Source organism: Rana temporaria, chromosome 5, assembly GCF_905171775.1.
Source record: "Rana temporaria chromosome 5, aRanTem1.1, whole genome shotgun sequence".
Lineage (NCBI taxonomy): Eukaryota > Metazoa > Chordata > Amphibia > Anura > Ranidae > Rana > Rana temporaria.
This window is the reverse complement of record NC_053493.1, coordinates 60,016,731-60,036,287: the sequence shown is the minus strand read 5'-3', so window position 1 is coordinate 60,036,287 and position 19,557 is coordinate 60,016,731. Positions and strand designations below refer to the sequence as shown.

General features: G+C 46.9%; 1 protein-coding gene across 4 annotated transcripts in view; it reads left to right on the top strand.

Annotated features, from left to right (window-relative positions):
* The window catches only part of EPC1 (enhancer of polycomb homolog 1), a 118,105-nt gene that overhangs the window by 29,061 nt on the left and 69,487 nt on the right, over positions 1 to 19,557 (top strand). The window contains exon 1 of one of the 4 annotated variants that reach the window (XM_040352632.1): positions 2,429 to 2,948. The exons of 2 other annotated variants lie outside the window; for them this stretch is intronic. In XM_040352632.1, coding sequence (XP_040208566.1) covers positions 2,796 to 2,948 — 153 coding nt within the window. In that variant the 5' untranslated portion in view covers positions 2,429 to 2,795. Of the gene's footprint in view, positions 1 to 2,428; positions 2,949 to 19,557 lie in introns of those variants that run through there. One more of the 4 variants, XM_040352629.1, reaches the window with a different exon arrangement.

The following is a 19,557-nucleotide window of genomic DNA, read 5'->3' as shown; positions in this document are numbered from 1 at the left end:
GAAAGGCCAAGGACATCTCGCCTGGACTTGGGAAAACCTTGGAAACTTGAGTATTTCTGAGGTCTTCCCCCACCTCAGGCAAAACGCGGTACTGCGTTGTCTCGCGATATTGCTCATTTTGCGAGGAAAAACACTCGCAAACCAATTCAGGATTAAAAAAAAAAAAAAAAGTGCTTGTATTGCGAACTACTCGTTAACCGCGTTACTCGCAATCCGAGGTTCCACTGTACTTATTTGTATAAAAAAAAATTAAAACCATTTATCATTTTTCTTCCACTTCAAAATTATGTGCCACTTTGTGTTGGTCTATCACATAAAATCACAATAAAATACATTTACGTTTTTGGTTGTAACATGACATAACGTGGAAAATTTCAAGGGGTATGAATACTTTTTCAAGGCACTGCATATACGTATTGCGGTCAGCAGGTCATTAAACTTGCCTCCTCTAGCAGTCTAGGCCCCTTGCTGGTGGCGGCATGTTCTGGTGGTGTCTTTGGGCACCTTGATTGGCTGACTTGGAATGACATTCCTGCCCATTTGCAGGAATCCATCAACCAAGCACAAAGGGATGAGGCCGGCGCTGTCAGATGAGCTGTCAGTTTACATGCTGTAGAAGACTGCAAGCATATCCGGTTCCCGTGACCCCCCTACCCATTCTCCTCCCCCCTTTTTTTTTTTTTATTTCTCATTTCCGTTGACGTGTGTTTTTATGTTTGTTTTTTGATACTCTTTGCCGCATTTCATACAGAAAAAAATACAGCATGAACTACTTTTGTTGACTGCACTGGAACACGTTGCAATGGTGGGAACTAGGGCCTTTTAAAGGTAAACGCTGTCCATGTGTGTTTGATGCAGAATGAATAAGCACTGGACTGAATATGCATTCAGAGAGAGCATGGTGGCCTGCCTATGTAAACAAGGCAGATCACCAGTCTGACACGAAGGAGGACATGGATCATGTGTCTCTGCAAAGCAAGGACATGGATCCATGACTTCCTCTAATAAAAGCACCTCCCACACTGTAGTAAAACACTGGCTAGGCACACATTCAACCCCTTGATCGCCCTAGAGGTTAACCCCTTCCTAGCCAGTGCATATTTTAGGCAGTTATCGCTGTATTGGTGTCACTGGTTCCCAAAAAGTGTCAGTGTCTAATTTGTACGCGCCATATCGCAGTCCCGCTATAAGTCGCTGATCACCACTATTACTAGTAATAAAAATACCCATAGTTTGTAGACACTATATAACATTTTTCACAAACTAATCCATATACTCTTAGACCCCTTTCATACTGAACCGCCCATAGAGTCAGCGGTAAAATGCTGCTATTTTTACCGCCGACGATGTGGGCGGATTTGTGGCACTTACTGTGGCGCCGTACTTACTGTTTACTGCCGTAATGAAGTTTCAGACTCCCCGCGGGGAATGGGCGTTCCTATGCACAGGGAAGATGATTGACGGCCGGCTATGGCGCGTCAAGCTCCCCGAAGATAGCCGAAATAGGACTTGCCTCTTCACGGCGCAATACGGCGCCTGCGCACAGACATCGGAGCTGACTGCGCAGGCACCGTGAAGAGGCAAGTCCTATTTCGGCTATCTTCGGGGAGCGTGACGAGCCATAGCCGGCCGTCAATCATCTTCCCTGTGCATAGGAATGCCCATTCCCCGCGGGGAGTCTGAAACTTCATTACGGCAGTAAACAGTAAGTACGCCGCCAAAAAATAAAAGAAAGGTGTACTGTAGATCGCGCTAGTATGCTTGATGGCATGCTAGAAGAAAAAAAAACATTTTTTTTAGGGTTAACCCCTGCTTTAACCTAGCCTACTGGTGACACTTGTATAAGTCCTTGTTCATATTGGAGCGACTTGTCGTGCGATTTGACAGGTCGCACCATATTGTCAGCAATGGCCATGTTCAAATTGGTGCGATGCCGACTTTGTGGTGCCGCATCAATTAGAAAAGGTAGTTTCTGAACTACTTTTGGCGAACACGGGGTGCCGCTTGCATAGACGTCTGTGCATGAAGCTGCACAGATACCTTGAGTCACGCTGAAATCGTGTGATTTCAAGGCTGCATTCAATGTGAACGATGTGTAAAAACCTGTCAGGGGTTCTAATGCCGCACTATTTTACTTTAAACTGGAAAGAAGGTTTTCTTGGGATAAGAACTCAGTCAGGACTCGTGAGGTACTGTTTGTGGTTTATATGGAAGCTACATCACTCCACCACCAGTGGGCAACCTCTGACAGCCCAGCTGTACTGGAATCCTAGTATGGCTTGTCAGGCCGCCATGTCTCTTAATGATTTTTATTCAGGGGCTAGTCACATGACAAGCTGTTGTGAAGGGGGAAGCCAGCCGTGTGTATGTGTGTTGCACTTCAGGCGCTGTAGTGTAAAGCGCGCTCCCCTGTCCCCTGCGCGCCCCCGAGCTCTGCGGCTGGGCCCGGACCCCCCCTCCCGGTGGACGCGCAGGCGCGCGATGCACTCTGGGAATGGCTGCGCAGCTCGGGTTGGCTGGGGGAGCAGACAGCGGAGTTTTAATGTCCGCCATGTTGGCCATGGCGTATTGAAGAAGGAGGGAGAGAACAAGACACCGGAGCGCATAGAACGCCGCCAAACCACAGCCGGAAGCTCGCCGCGGACACCCGGAGCCCCGGGAGAGGCGCCATTTTGATCACGGCGGCTGGGCGGGAAAGAGGCGGCGGCGGAGGAGCAGCACGGAGACCCCCATGAGAGCGCGGCCCGGGAGCCTTTCCCCGCTCGTCGGTCGCATGGCTCTGTGGTAGACGGAAAATGAGTAAATTGTCGTTCCGGGCGCGGGCGCTGGATGCGTCCAAACCGTTACCCGTCTTCCGCTGCGAGGACCTCCCGGACCTGCACGAGTATGCCTCCATCAACCGGGCCGTGCCCCAGATGCCGACCGGCATGGAAAAGGAAGAGGAGTCGGTAATCATTCATCGCTTTCTTTTCTTCCCTTTTCCCCATTTTCTTCCCCCTCGTCTCTGCGCAAGCTTGCACAAAATGGCCGCCATGGTCCCCTCACGGGAGGGGGGGTGGCGCAGATGGCGGAGCGCGTCCCTCCGGCGACCCCTCACCCACATGAACGGCTGGCGCTGGACCCCCTCTGCCCATAACCGCCTCCGGTTGGACAGACGGGGCGGCCGCCGCCGAGAATTCGGACCGGGAAGGCACAAAGGGGTCACGTGACGGGGCCGCGGTCCGCCATTTTGTTGTGTGTGTCTTCTGTCTTTTGGGCTGGGCCTGCGCTTGGTGGTGGGGGGGAGGGTGCAGTGGCAGCGCGCGCCCGCCTGGGGGAGCCAGAGAACAGCGATCACAGCGCTCACCTTGTGGGATTGTTTGTGTACACTTTTCACATCTGACAGCCGGGCCTGGTACAGCCTGATCACCCAGTGTGCGGGGGATTTGACAGCCTGATCACCCAGTGTGCGGGGATTTGACAGCCTGATCACTTAGTGTGCAGGGATCTGACAGCCTGATCACTTAGTGTGCAGGGATCTGACAGCCTGATCACTTAGTGTGCAGGGATTTGACAGCCTGATCACCCAGTGTGCAGGGATTTGACAGCCTGATCACCCAGTGTGCGGGGATTTGACAGCCTGATCACTTAGTGTGCAGGGATTTGACAGCCTGATCACTTAGTGTGCGGGGATCTGACAGCCTGATCACTTAGTGTGCAGGGATTTGACAGCCTGATCACCCAGTGTGCGGGGATTTGACAGCCTGATCACCCAGTGTGCAGGGATTTGACAGCCTGATCACCCAGTGTGCAGGGATTTGACAGCCTGATCACTTAGTGTGCAGGGATTTGACAGCCTGATCACTTAGTGTGCGGGGGATCTGACAGCCTGATCACTTAGTGTGCGGGGGATGTGACAGCCCGATGACCCAGTGTGCGGGGGATGTGACAGCCCGATGACCCAGTGTGCGGGGGATGTGACAGCCCGATGACCCAGTGTGCGGGGGATGTGACAGCCCGATGACCCAGTGTGCGGGGGATGTGACAGCCCGATGATCCAGTGTGCGGGGGATGTGACAGCCCGATGACCCAGTGTGCGGGGGATGTGACAGCCCGATGACCCAGTGTGCGGGGGATGTGACAGCCCGATGACCCAGTGTGCGGGGGATGTGACAGCCCGATGACCCAGTGTGCGGGGGATGTGACAGCCCGATGACCCAGTGTGCGGGGGATGTGACAGCCCGATGACCCAGTGTGCGGGGGATGTGACAGCCCGATGACCCAGTGTGCGGGGGATGTGACAGCCCGATGACCCAGTGTGCGGGGGATGTGACAGCCCGATGACCCAGTGTGCGGGGGATGTGACAGCCCGATGACCCAGTGTGCTAGGGTTTTGACAGCCCGATGACCCAGTGTGCAGGGGATCTGACATCCTGATCACTTGGTGTGCAGGGATGTGACAGCCCGATGACCCAGTGTGCGGGGGATGTGACAGCCCGATGCCCCAGTGTGCGGGGGATGTGACAGCCCGATGCCCCAGTGTGCGGGGGATGTGACAGCCCGATGCCCCAGTGTGCGGGGGATGTGACAGCCCGATGCCCCAGTGTGCGGGGGATGTGACAGCCCGATGCCCCAGTGTGCGGGCATCTGGCAGGGGGGGGGGAGCCAGGGTCTGGTACAGCCTGCTTATACAGTGTGCAGGGACCTGGTGCAGCCTATGTATCCAGTGTGCTGGGCCCTGGTGCAGCCTTCTAATTCAGTGTGCAGGGATTTGACAGCTGGGGGCATGCCGGGGCCTGGTATGCCCTGCTTATCCAATGTGCAGGGATCTGACAGCTGGGGCCTGGTACAGCTGCCTTTTCTAGTGTGCAGGGATCTGACAGCCAGGGGAGGCCAGGGCCTGGTAAGGCCTGTTTATACAGTGTGCAGGCATCTGACAGCCAGGGGAGGCCGGGGCCTTGTACAGCCTGCTCATCCAGTGTGCAGGGATCTGACAGCATGCTTATCAAGTGTGCTGAGGCCTGGTGCAGCCTTCTAATGCAGTGTGCAGGGATCTGACAGCCAGGGGAGACCAGGGCCTGGTACAGCCTACTTATCCAGTGTGCAGGCATCTGACAGCCAGGGGGGAGGCCAGGGCCTGATACAGCCTGCTTATTCAATGTGCAGGGATCTGACAGCCGGGGCCTGGTACAGCTGCCTTTTCTAGTGTGCAGGGATCTGACAGCCGAGGGGGAGGCCGGCTTATGCAGTTTGGAGGGATCTGACAGCCTGGGGATGTAGGGGCCTGGTACAGCCTGCTTATACAGTGTGCAGGGATCTAACAGCCTACAGAGCCTGTCATACATGTACCTATGCCCATAAATGTTGTACACTTCACATTGGGTTCTACACTTTGCTGGTACCAGACACATTTGTGTGGAGATTTCAGAGCCTGCCATACATTTTAGTCGTGCATATAACACCCAGTATACGAAGGCCCCTTTCACATCTGCTTGCCTGGACAGGTACACTGACAGATCTGCAGAAGACCTGCATAGCACCAGGGATTGCATCTTCTCTACACTCCAAAGGCTATGTGCCCTCTATCACCATGTACAATGCAGAGCCCATAGCCTTGCATTGGACTGGGGAGGGGAGTAGAGGAAAGCCCTAGACAGCAGAGCACTAAACGGCTGCAGTTGTCCGGCTGTAAATTAAAAAACATTTTTTTCTTTCTTTTTAACTTTAAGCTGACACTTCATTCATCTCACTGTACAGCAGTGCACCGCTGTACAGTTACATGTGATCTCATTATGTGCACTGCAATAGATTGCAGCATTTTTGCATTTTATCGCAGCTCATTGCACCTTCAGTGTGTTTTTGTGGTGTGTAAAGGACACCTAGTTTTCTGTGTGTCCTAGCGATGACCTGCGTTTTTCAGGTAAGATAACACACTAAAGCTGAATTCCAGAGAAATGGGGGGGAAATGCTGAATTGCAATGGGGCTCCTCCACTGCAAGGGTTAAATGCTTGTTAAGATCTAGGGACAGCAAAAAACAGTCTTGGGGCCCATTCACTCACTGTGCATTTACCTGTGTATTTCATCATGGAAAAACACAGCTAACTGCAACATCATAGAAAACAATAGTTTTCTGTGTGTTCTGTTCAGATCTGAAAGCAGTGTTGCATAATATCGCTCTGCTCTGGAATGCAATGTAACATGTTTGTGTAGAATATCACTCCACTTTGCAGGGTCACATATGTCATAACCTGAATGAAGTGTCAATTTCTGCACTTCATATAAAGGTCTGTTTTAAAAAAAAAAAGGGGGGGGAGTTGTGTGCCTTAAAATGGGCATGACTCCGCCCTCTCCTGCACATCTCTGCAGCCCAGCTCGCTGTGCGGATAGCAGCGGTTTGGGCTGCATGGCAGTGTGAACTGGCTTTTACCGGCTCCTCCGCTCTTGCTTAAGTCTGTAAGACCGGACATCACAGCCTCTTCAACCTTACGCTCCCGTGGTTGTATACCCTCTGATGTTATTTACTAGGCATTGCTCTACAATGGACATAAGGACTGTACCCCTAGACACAAATGAGCATTTAACCTTTGCAGTGGGAATTCCCCCCCCCCCCCCCCTGAGATTGACTTTAAATCGCACTAAAGGGATGTTTACTTGCCTTCTCTCCAATGGTCCTGTCCCTCGCCAGCATCTTCTGTGCCGATCTTCAGCTGCATTCATTGGCTGGTGCAGGATAATGTCATTTCTTGGCATGTGTTGGAGCCAGTCATCCTGGCACACAGAAGCTGGTTGGCGCTGTAAGCTGTGCTGTGCATGCGCAGCTCAGTTTACATGCTAAGAACAGGCATGTCTTTTCTACAATAAATAGCCTGCCTGCTCACAGTGAGTAACGGCTGACCCTTTATCTCCTCTTTTAAGTGGTATAAACGCACACACTCATTCTGACATGTTTTTGGAAAAGATAGAGAGGGTGAGTTGAGGTTTCTTTGTCGCTGGTGGGAGTTGAACCCAGGATCTCAGTGTTGCCAAGCATGAGATGTGCAGGGCCACAACATTGCACAGTGCTTTACACTCAGTAGGAACATTTGTACTTGTTCAGTACCTGGACCTCTTGTTGTTTATAACATAAAGGGTGAGTGCTGATTGGAAAGCCATCTAATCATTGGTCATTGTAGAAGTGAACAAACAACCTGTGGCAGAGAACTTGAGCTTAAAATTCAATGCTGTTAGATATTCCATTTATTATGTTGATTGTTTGTTATTCTGAAAGAATGGTAAGCAGATAGCTGAGGTCATAGGGTTGGAAAAATGTCTTCCACTCACTAGCTCTTTTGCCAGGACATTGCCAATCATTTCACAAACTAGATAACTGCTAGCCACTGCAGTTGCTCTGTGGTTAGCACTTCTGCACTATTTGCATTGAGCTTGCATGTCCACTTTGTGCTTGTGTGGGTTTTCTCTGGGTATTCCAGTTTCCTCCCACATTCCAAAAAAATGCTTGCAGGTTAATTGTATTGTATTGTATTGATTGGCCTTGGTGGCTATAGTGCCTCCTATGGCAGCCCTGCTAGCCCTTGTTTTAGTGGTTCATGCAGGTCTGGTATGCATTTCGAACAAGGAGCCAGCAGAAAATAGTAAGGTTCTGGGGTGCACCTAAGATCACATGGTGATAGATGGACTTGGAGGACCTGTCTGCTGATATATATTATTTTTTTTGGAATGGGGGAGAAACTTGTACACACAGGGAAAGCATATAGATTACAAGTTTCTATGTCGTATGGTGGGTGTTGAACCCAGGGTCTCGGTCCTGCCAACAACAAATGCAGATTTAAAAGCACCACTTGGACCATTTGCAGTGCTTCACTTTCAACATTTGGAGAGAGGCTACTGTTTGCACATACTTCCATGTTGTCCTTGTAGAGGTGAGCAGATCTCAGTTGGATTTTGGGATCTCGATAATGTTGAATACCCCATTCATTCTATTGGCTGTCCATACAGATGTATGACAAACTGACTTCTGGGGCCAGTGTGTGGAAGAGTTTTTAATGACCACTATTCAATTCATGACTTTTCCTAAACACCAAATCCCTACTGCTTGGTTCATATTATCAGTCTATTTTAGGCAGGTATAGATGGTGTAAGACAGACCTGGACAAATTGCAGCCCCAGCGTTACATCTGGTCCTTTGGCTGGCCCTCATTGCCTCTACTGAGAAAGCTGACAGACTTGGAGAGGCACACTGACAGATATCCATGTGGAGGGCTGAAAGAACTTGAAGGCGGCCCAAGGAGCTTATCCATACAGTGGGAAGGCTCAGTTCTGGTGGGAGTGTGTTGCCTGGGGGTTGTCCTGATGCTCTCTCTTTATACCTGCTACCTGGCGAGTTCTTCCTGTGTTAACCCCTGCGTTCTGCAAACTTCAGGAGGTGTGCACCTGTTCTTCACAAGTCAGGATGTGCAGAAATTGCCCCTTTACTGATCTTAGGCTCTCTCCTTCCAGCTACAGTGTTTTTCAGAGGATATTTGTCAGGCAGTGAGGAGGTGTGCTATTGCCTCCTCACTGCCTGATTTAACCCTATAATGCTGCACTACCGTGCTGCAGTCACATACATTGCATATGGTTGCAGCGCAGTCCTATTGAACGCAATGGGCAAGTTTCCCAAGTTAAAAATGCGGAGGCCACAGCATGTGAACAGCCTAGGCTGGCGGTTATTTTACATGCTGGGTGGCCTGCCAGGGGGCAGTAAAACTGCATCTTGGCTGCCTGTTTTTACCTCCCCTCAGCTTCCCACCTGAAAGAACCCCATTTCCTGAACAGTTGTATGATATCCATTATTTCTAGTGCCAGGTATTTGATTTCTATATGGTTATATATTTACTTGCCTCCCCATGTCCAAAATGTATTTTTTGAGCAGATTTAACATGTTTGTAACCCTAAAAAGAAATTGATCCTGTTTCTATAATGCATGTTGCACAGCGCTTGTGCTTTTGTAATTTGTACTTGTTCAGTACCTGGACCTCTTGTAGTACATGAAGTGAGGGTGAAACTAAAAAACCTGGCTGATCCTGCCAGTTTCTGCCCTCTCCCCTGTAAACTGACCACAGTTCATTGCGGATGAGCCCTGACACCATGGTCAGTGTATGCGCCTTCTTCATCCGCAGCCCTGCTCTCTCCCTTACTAATGGCTGTGTGTAAGCCGTATCCTCCCCCCGCCTTTCCCCTGCTGCTGCCATACTATGTAAAATAACAATCTGTCTTGTAGAATCCCCTCTGTTATATTGCTCTCTGCCTTTTTTTTTTTTTTTTTTTTTATATAAACCTGAAGAAGCACCTTGCTGAATGGTCACATGACTGCCGGAGGCTCTGACGACAGAGGGGTACCTCAGCCCCTCCCTCTGCAGCCCTCGGAGCGGGGCAGGAGAGCGCCGCAACATCAGCTGACTGCACAGCAGCCCTTCAAAATAAGTTATTGTGCCTCATCATTTTTATAAAACGAAGGCAGTGAGCTTTATCACAGGGGATTCTACTAAGGACCCATAATGGCTTAACAACCATTTCAAGTTTGGCCCTCCACAATAGCCCCAGTTTCTCATGTGGCCCCTTGGGGGGGATAATTGCCCGCATCTGGTGTAAGGGATCGGTCAGATAGCCACGTTCTAGCCAGCAACTGGGCCTGGTAGTTTCCATTGAAGCCTATAGGGCACAAAATGTGGGGAAGCGGCTACTTTCGTGCGACAGCAAAGTCGCATCACAGTTGTGTTTCATTGATGTGAACAAGCACCATTGAAATCGGTGTGGTTTTCATTGTCGTGTGATTATGTGCTATTGCCTAAGGTCCAGATTATATGACGGGTGGAGCCCTGGTGAGCGGGGTGAAATGCATCAGTGTGCATGGTTTGGTGGAGATGTGTAGGCTGAGGCCGTCTTTATCGTTTATTCACCTGGGCTGGTCGGAAGTAGCAGAGATTTATTCCTCCTTTTTTATATGTGCAACCCAAGTCGTGTCTGAAATCACACCAGTATGAACCATGCCTAAACCTCAAGATGTTTTTTGTATCGAGTTTAAATTGAATTTTTCCATATTCGAATCCTGTACTTTTAAACCATTTTTTTTTTTTTTACATTGTTAAATGTAATTTCCCTTTTCGTGTCATTTTGTTTTCATTCATGTATATTTGATCTAAGGCTAGATTGTGTCAATTTCCAATCGCATAAAGATGTTACTTGATGTTGTGATGTCTTTTAAAAGCAAGGTTCAACTTTCGAATAAAATTGATTTATGCAGTCAACACTACAATTTAGAAAGAATTGTCTTAAGTGCCATACCTGTAGTCTGAGCGGCTCCCCCACATCCCAGCTGGAAAATTGTTATGAGCAATCAGCTCCATCCTGCCCAGAAACCAGGACACTGCATATGGTGCATGCTCGCCTCCCAGCATCACAAAAGTAAACACTTTACATCATTCACCGGTGCGTGACAGTGCCCTCTTCCTCCCTCTCTCTCCACTGTCAGAGCTTTTTGGGTTGCTGCTTATGGCCCTCAGATATGCCACAAAAAGCCTTCTCCATGTTCTTTCTGGTTTCTTGTGTAGGTAATAGTGACATTTACAGTGACCACAGCTTCCTGGGATGATGCCTATGTCACAGATCCCTGGAGGCCCTGGGGTACTCTACAGCGCATATGCTGCATCAGCAAGGGGTGCTGGCTTGGTTTTGGCAGCTACTCCCCTAATGATGCCTGTAAAAGCAAGCTAATCAGTAATGATCCGCCTCCGTGTGTCCGTAAGCTCAGGGGGGATCGCTCCGTATACCCCCGCTGAGCCAGCGGCTGACAGGGCGGTCCACGCTCACTGTGCAGGGACCGCCCTGTCTTTTCTATGCTCTCCCCAATGGGGGATCGGAGGAACACGGACTGTGTGTCTGTGTTCATCCGATCCGCAGACGGAAGAAAAAATATGGTTTTCTTCCATCCGCAAAATCGGATTTTTGCGGAGGTGGATGATTACGGGTGTCGGCGGATGTTCATCCGCTGACACCCGCAATCACAGGGACAAATGTATGTCCCTTTTTCATCCGCAAGCGGATGGATGAAAAAGCGGACATACGGTCCGCACATGTGAAAGGGGCCTTAGGCTCAACGTTAAACCCTGGACCACCCTAGATGTTGACCTTTTCCCAGCCAGTGCTATTAGTACAGTGACCGACCATGTGTAGTATTGGCACTGATCACTGTATTTGTGCCATATTGTTGGTACACCCCCCCAGCCAGCTTAAGATAGTGTCAGTATGTCCGCCACTATCTCGGTCCACTGTCAGTCACTGATCACTGCTATTAAAATTGCCTGGTCGTGATGGGAGTTAAAGGGTTACTATAGGGGGGAAAAAAGTTTTCTTTAAAATAACAAACATGTTATACTTGCCTCCACTGTGCAGTTCGTTTTGCACAGAGTGGCCCCGATTCACGTCTTCTGGGGTCCCTCGGCGGCTGTCTCTGGTCCTCCTCGCAAGAACTCACCACAGTCATGCGAGAGAGCTCACATGGTGGTGAGTTCTTGCGGGCGCGCTCCGTGATACAGCGAGCTGCTCTCAATCCATGCGCTCTAGCCAGTCAGTGGCCAGGCTGAGTGGCGAAGTCGTCATCGGATGTTTTTTCTTTACAACATTTTTTCTTTACAACTCCTTTAAACCTTCAGGGGCAGGGGGGAGGTGCACAGTGGTTATATAAAGGACTTTTGAAATATATGTAACAATACATTTCTCTTATGGAGCAAAAAAATAGTTATTCATCCAGCCAGAAACCATGTGAGGTTCCTGTACTCTCTGCCTCTAGACTGTTATCAATATTGTTTCCTACTATCTTTGTTGACTACGTTGAGAGGGAGATGTTATGTAGTCCTTACACACTCGTCCTAGGGTGTCCAGTATAGTTGTCACATTGGTACACCACATCTAGGGATTAGTAAACTGTAATATTGTCAGATTATTAATTCGTGGGTTTAGATACACTTTATGCATGTTACAGATTGAGACTGATGTCCTGGACCTAATGTTACTTTTTAATAAAGTCTATATATTAAAATGTTACAGTTCCTGTATTTTACAATGTCTGCATTCAGTGCTGTACTGTGTTCTGTTGTGGTTTTGTGCTAGATCTGAAAGACACAGTAGCTACCATTAAAATTGTGCCATGTTATTTATGAAGTGTTACAGATGTCATGTTTTGTTTGCTGGAGCAATATTTTTTTTTCTTTTTGCTATAAAAAATATATAAAAAAATAATTTCTTCCTCCGTTTAGGCCAATGTGTATTCTACATATTAAACAAAAAAAGCAATAAGTATATATTGATTTGGTTTGCGCAAAAGTTATCACGTCTACAAAATAGGGGATAGATTTATGGCATTTTTTTATTAGTAATGCCGATCTGCGATTTTATTTATCATGATTGCGGCATACAGATCGGAAAAACCTTTGACACTATTTTGGGACTATTGACATTTATACAGCGATCAGTACTATAAAAATGCACTGATTACTGTGTTAAGGTCACTGGCAGGGAAGGAGTTAAACACTAGGGAGCGATTAAGGGGTTGTGTGTTCTGTGGGGGGGTGAGCTCACTAGAACATGACAGATCACTTAGAGCCCTTTCACACTGAAAACGCCAATAGCGGAGCGTTAAAATTGCTCTTTTACAGCGTTTTCAATTCATTTCAATGGAGGGGGCGTTTTTGGAGCGTTTTAATAGCGCTATTTTTACCGCAAAAACACGGCAAAAACGCACCAGTGTTAAAGGGCTCTAAGAGCAGTAGATCCTGTCATGTTTCTAGGCAGAACAAGGCCTTGTTTACATAGGCAACTCACGTGCCACCGGTGGGGCACGTGGCCGCTAGCCGCCGATGAGTGAGTGACGTATGGGTACGTCATTTTGCGCACCCATGCCAATTTGCCGACGTATATCGGCGTGAGCCAGTCGGCAAGTGGTTAATATGTTTTCAATATGTTGGTCTGAGAATTTTAGTGCGACAGCTGAACAGTTTTAAATATTTAACTTCCTGAAGTCACTCACATGCTGGGTTGATTTGATTTAAATCGCTAGTAAAAGGCTTGGTTTAATGTTTAAAGAGCAACTGTCCCATTCACCTTAATGGGACGGCTGGTGACACAGCAAGGTGAGGGATGTGGCAGCAGCAGGTGAGTGGATACCTGCTAACAGGCGCTGCCATGATGGATCTGAAATGACAGGTGCTCTTTAAATGTAAGGCCTGATTCTTGCTGGTAGTTAGAATCTTTAAAGCGGGGGTTCACCTGAAAATTTTTTGTTTTTAAAGCCAGCAGCTACAAATACAAGCAGCTGCTGACTTAAAAAAAAAATAACATTTACCTGTCCAAGTCGCCCGCGACGTCGGCAGCCAAAGCTTTCCCCGCCGCCATCCTCAAAGTGAATCGATGCAGCTTCACTGCCCGGTTCCCTACTGCGCGAGTCGCGCTGTGCAGTTCCCACTGGTCCCTGTTGTTTTCTGGGAGCCGACTGTTTCCCAGAACACAACCGGGGGGGGGGGGGGGTGACTAGGAGGGGCCGCGGGAGTCTTTACCCAGAAATGGTGCAAATACCTGTTTAATACAGGTATCTGCATCCCCTCCCCCCTGAAAGGTGTCAAATGTGACACCGGAGGGGGAGAGGGTTCCGAAAAGCGGAGGTTCACTTTAATATTTCTTTACAAAATGAAGGTTTCCTATTTAGAAGAATAATCTGTCAGGTTAGTAAAACTGCCATATCAGAACCAATTCAATCATACCTTTTTTGTAGTGTACATAGATTTGCAAAACCATGGGATAAAGGAATATTCCTGAACCTTGTTTTATCTCATGGTTAGTGTGAATGCATCAATACAGTGCATGTTATCTCTTCTTGCAGAGTTTGAATTCATTGAATGAGTTTACCAAAAATGTAAATATTGCAGAATATACAGCCTCATGCTACATCCCTAAGCTCCACTTCATGCTGCATAAACTAAATACAATTATTAATGCATCCTAAATAGAAAACTTGATTTGAAATAAAAATCTTTAATTTTTTTAATTAAAAAAATAAATAAAAAATCATTGATTTATATCCACCCTGCTCACATGTATAGTTCGAGTCTGCATTGGTTTTGAAAGCAATGGCTGCTTTGTAGTCTTAGAATATTTTTTAATTTGTTTTGCTTTAGCTAGAAAGTATAAGCATAATAAAATGTATTTGGCTTTTCTAGACCATTTTTAAGGTGAGTAAAATGAGGTTGGTGAGTAGGTTATCTTCATTTTAGTAAGTGGGATTTATTTTTATACAGACAGGCTTCAGGGGCATAATTGGAGAGTCTGGAATTGTCTCCTACATGTGTTGCATTCTTGCAGCTGTTTACTGTGTTCATTTCACTTTCGCTACAGTAGCACGTGTATTTCATTGTCAACGGAATACCCTATGTTTATCTTTCCAAGGCAAACAAGCAGTTGCTGGTCATTATCAGCTGTTTGTCACTGAAAGGTTCTCTGTTAATTTTTTTCCAAACCCATGCTTGCTTGCTTACATAGCGAACGCTATAAATAACTTGACCTACTGCAGAATGGGGTCACTTCGTAAAACTGGAGCTGACAGAATATTTAGTATTTTTAGGAAACGTTGGACAGGGAAAGCAATGAGGTATATCTATCTAAAGCCACCTTTCTTAATTTTGAATAGAGAATAGTTTAACCCTTTTTGCTGCCAGAGCCATTTTTGTATTTTTTGCACATAAAAACATAAAATGAATTTTTTAGCCCTGAAGATTTTTTGGTAACAGATGAAGTTTGCGAATAATAAATACCCAGCATGTCAAAATTGCATGCACCTGTGAAATGGAGACTAACTTCAGTACCCTATATTTTATATAGGTGATGCTTTAAAAGCCCCTGCAGGTCATCAGTTTAGAGTTACGCAGGAGGGCTGGTGCTAAAATTATTGCTCTCACGCCAGAGTATTCAGCGACATGTGTATCACAATCGATAATTTTGTACATAGGCATCCCTAAAGCATGCATTTCATGGAGAGGAGGGAACCTAAAAACTTTTAGGCTGGGTTCACACTTTTGCGAATTGGATGTGGATTTCCCCACATTCAATTTGTGTGTCATGAGATTGTTACTATCTCTCTATGGAGTCTTCTGGTCCATTTTCAGGTTCGAATTCAGGCAAAGGAGGCGTGTTATGGGGGTTGTGGAAGCAATCAGGTGACATGGACAATGCTGCAGCCACCGGGAGTGTGTGTGTGTGTATATGTATGTGTGTGTGTGTGTGTGTGTGTGTGTATATATATATATATATATATATATATATATATATATATGTGTGTGTGTATGTGATGACCCCCCCCCCTCACTCTGCTGTCAGGTTCCATGCGACATATGGGGTTTCGGCAGGACTTGGGCCCCTTTCAGACGGACATTTTTGCCGCAATTAAAAGCATGTACATTTTCAGTGAAATTCAAGGCTCTGGGCACTGCGATTAGCTGCATTTGACACAAAAGACTGCGATTACCTGCGGTTAAGTGCTAATAGCTGCGCTAAATCGCACCTGGACGCATTCAATTCTATTTTTTCTATTCGCACCAAACCGCATGCAACAAAATCGCAGCTAAACGTTGTGTGTGAATGGGGCCATAGGAAAGCATTGTGTGCTTTTAGATGCAGTAGAAAATCCGCAGCTTAAAAGCACCATTCTATCCATCCGTGTGAAAGGGGCTTAGGGTGGTGGGGGGGCCCCTGGGCTTGATTCACTTTTGGGCCCTACCTTCTATACATTACTTTTAAATATAACAAAATGATACATACACAAGCTATGTATTAGAGCTACACAGTTCTGAATAAACTGAGAATAACACCCACCAGTATATTAAATCCGCAAAAAAAAGAGGAGAGATACAGATGGAAGGTCAGTGTATCCAAAATTCCAGGATCAGATTCAATTATACTGGTATAAGCAACCCATAATGAAAAGGTGGAGGGTACAGTTAAGGGGTATGCCTAGGGAAGCAAAACGGCATAAAATTAATGTGTGTGTGTGGGGATAAATAACCCAAATTCGCCTGGCAATGAAAGAGCTTCCGCTGTACTTGTCAGATGGAGAGGGATCATATAATTCCGCTGTACGAGCGTCTACCTATCTGTAGCCACCGTAGCTATAAATGGTGTCATTCTAATGCCCGCACATGCAATGACCGAGCGTAATGACGTCATTGCGACCGCGTCACATGACGCGCAGTCACCAGTAGTAAACATAGCGTTGTCCCGAAGGACATGATGTATACTGCGCATAGGCACAAAAAAGCACTGGCACAAGTCAGAGTGCAATGTATTCAAAGAAAATATCCAGCAATTGGAGCCAAAATAACAACATGCCACATCCAGCAAAAGGACAGACATCGGGCATAATATTACAACAATAGCTTCACAAGGGTAATAATAAAAGTAAGACAGTTTGTCTACTTGGACGGAGGACAAAAATGATCAATGTCCCTAGAACAGGTACAAATGCTAGACTAATCAACACACTTTAAATGAAAAATGTAACGACTGGGATATTGAATTTTTTTTATTGTGAACTGGCGGGGCCCCCGGGCTTGAACCCAGTCAAGCCCAATGGTAAGTACGGTCCAGGGTATGGGACGTAGGGGGTAAACTGCTTCAGGTTTTGACTTGAATGAGAATCTTAGACCGTTGTCACCGTATGTTGTCGGATTGAATTCCGAGCGGCTGGTGCCAGGGAGTTCGGGACCCATGTAGATAATGGTACTCTGGTGCAAGAGAGGAGAGCAATTTTTTTTCTGACATACAAGATACAGTGCCTTGAAAAAGTATTCATACTCCTTGAAATTTTCAGAGTTTTGACATGTTGCAGCGAAAAATGTAAATGTATTTTATGTGATAAAGCAACACAAAGTGGCATAGAATTGTGAAGTGGAAGGAAAATGATAAATGGACTTTCAAAATTTTTTTACAAATCAATGTCTGAAAAGTGTGGCATGCATTTCTATTTAGCTCCTCCCCCCCCCCCCCCCAGTCAATTTTTTGTAGAACCACCTTTTGCTGCATGGATGGAGACTGAACAGCAATTTTTAAGTCTTGCCACAGATTCTCAATTTGATTTAGGTCTGGACTTTGACTGGGCCATTCTAAAAAATATGCTTTGATCTAAAAAAAAATCCATTGTAGTTCTGGCTGTATGTGATAGGGTAGATGAATTAAAGAAAAGACAGTTGCTATAACTGATATGTGAACATCAATAAATATTAATCGCTGATATTGGTGATACAAATGACGTCCAATCAAAAATAGAGTGCTCAGTGATATTGAAGCATGCACTGCTATATAGTAGCAAACCTAAAGCAACACACATGAGTGATAATAAGAAATCGCATTAGTGTCCATGCAGAAAAAAGCAAAAAACAAATGCTCTTTAAAATATCAAAGGAACAATAAAGTGCTGGTGCTTATGCCGAAATATTCAGCGTGAAGGTGGTTCAGAGAAGTAATTCCAATATCCTTTTGAAGTTTTAGTGAGGGTGTCCCCTTACCTTACTGATAGGTGGATAAGTAGGTAGAGAACCAGCGAAGAGTACAGTTGCAGAGACCAAAGGCATGGAGTTTTTTTTGAGGAGGTGGTCAACTGTATCAAAGGCAGCAGAGAGGTCCAGGAGTAGGAGTACAGAATAGTGTCCCTTAGTTTTGGCCTTTAGTAGATCGTTTGTTAGTTTTAGGAGAGCAGTTTCTGTGGAGTGTTGAGGGCGAAAACCGGACTGAAGGGGATCAAGAAGGCCATTGTCGGCAAGGTGGACGTTTGGATAAAAAGGGGAGCAAGGAGATGGGGCGTAGGTCCAGAGAGGGCTTTTTAAGTATGGGGCTGACAAGTGCATGTTCTAGAGAGTTAGGGAAGATGCCAGAAGAGAGGTAAAGATTGAAGATGATGTGGGTTAGAGAGCGTAGAATAGAGCCAGAGGGTGAACGTAGCATTTGCAAGGGAACAGGATCCAGGGGGCAGGTGGTAAGATGGACGTCGGCAAGTAATTTAGCAACCTCGTCAATAGTGGTGGGGTTGAAGGAGGGGAGCAATGATTGTACCTGTGAACATAAGGTGTGGAGGGTATCTGAACAGTAGAGATCTTCTCGCGAATTGTATCAATCTTCTGTTTGAAGTGATTGGCGTTCTCCTGAGCAGTGAGTGGGTGGAGGACGAAGTAGAGAGTTGACGGGGATGGGATGATACATTTTTAATTGGAGTGATGAAATAGGTCTGCTTGGCAGTGAGGAGGCTGGAATTGTATATTTGGAGAGCAGATTTATACTGGCTGAAATCTGTCTGGGACTTCGTCTTGCGCCACAGGTGCTCGAGAGCACGGCTGTGTTTTTCCAGACTTCTAGTATAATCTGTTTGCCAGGGTTGAAGGGGACAGGGCCTGATTCTGTGTGTAGTGAGGGGGACCAGTGTGTCCAGTGAGGTTGGAAGTGAAGTGTTGTAGACAGAAGTGGCTAGGTCGGTGCAGGACAACAGTGCAATTTTGTCAGAGGTGGTCAGTTGCAGAGTATAGAAGTGAAGGGTTGAGATGGCAAAGGTTTCTACGGGTAACTGTTAGACCATGGGTCTTCAAACTACGGCCCTCCAGTTGTTCAGGAACTACAATTCCCATCATGCCTAGTCATGTCTGTGAATGTCAGTGTGGTACAATGCCTCATGGGATGTGTAGTTCTAAAACAGCTGGAGGGCCGTAGTTTGAGGATCCCTGTGTTAGACGTTTGGAGGCGGAGGAGAGGTAGAGAGTAAAATTTGATAAGGTAGTGATCAGAGAGAGGGTAAGGGTAGTCTGAGAGGTTGCATGGAGTGCATAGGTGGGAAAAGACAAGGTCAAGGGTATTGCCTTCAGCGTGAGTAGGAGCATGTATCCATTGCTTCAGAAAGGATGAGGTTAGACTGAGAAGTTTGGAAGTTGCAGGAATGTTGGCATTAGTAGGGACGTTAAAGTCCCCAAGGATGATTGTGAGGATTTCAGAAGAGAGAAAGTAGGGTAACCAGGCAGAGAAGTCATCAAAGGTAGATACATGTCCAGGGGGCTGGTAGATCATGGCTATCATAAGAGAAACTGGGGAGAAGAGATGAAGACAGTGCGCCTCAAATGAGGAGAGTGACAGAGGGAGGTGGGTGGGAGTACTTGAAAGGTGCTATGTTGGGCTAAAAGGATTCCAACACCCCTTCCTTTGCGTCCACTGGGTCTGGGGGGTGAGTCCACAGAAGACCACCATGGGAAAGAGCAGCAGAAGACGCAGTGTCGGTTTCGCGAAGCCAGGTTTCGGTAATAACGAGTAGATTAAATGAGTTTGCGATGGAGATCATGGAGGGAGCCAAGTTTGTTACAGACAGAGCGAGCATTCCAAAGGGCGCAAGAGAAAGGGGGTCTTGGGAATAGGGGAAATGGGAACTAGATTGTGTGCATTGCGGCTGCAGCCAGAGGGTGTAGGGTAATGGGTGCGTTATATACAGTTAAGTGAAGGAGGCCCAGGGTTTGGGGATACTG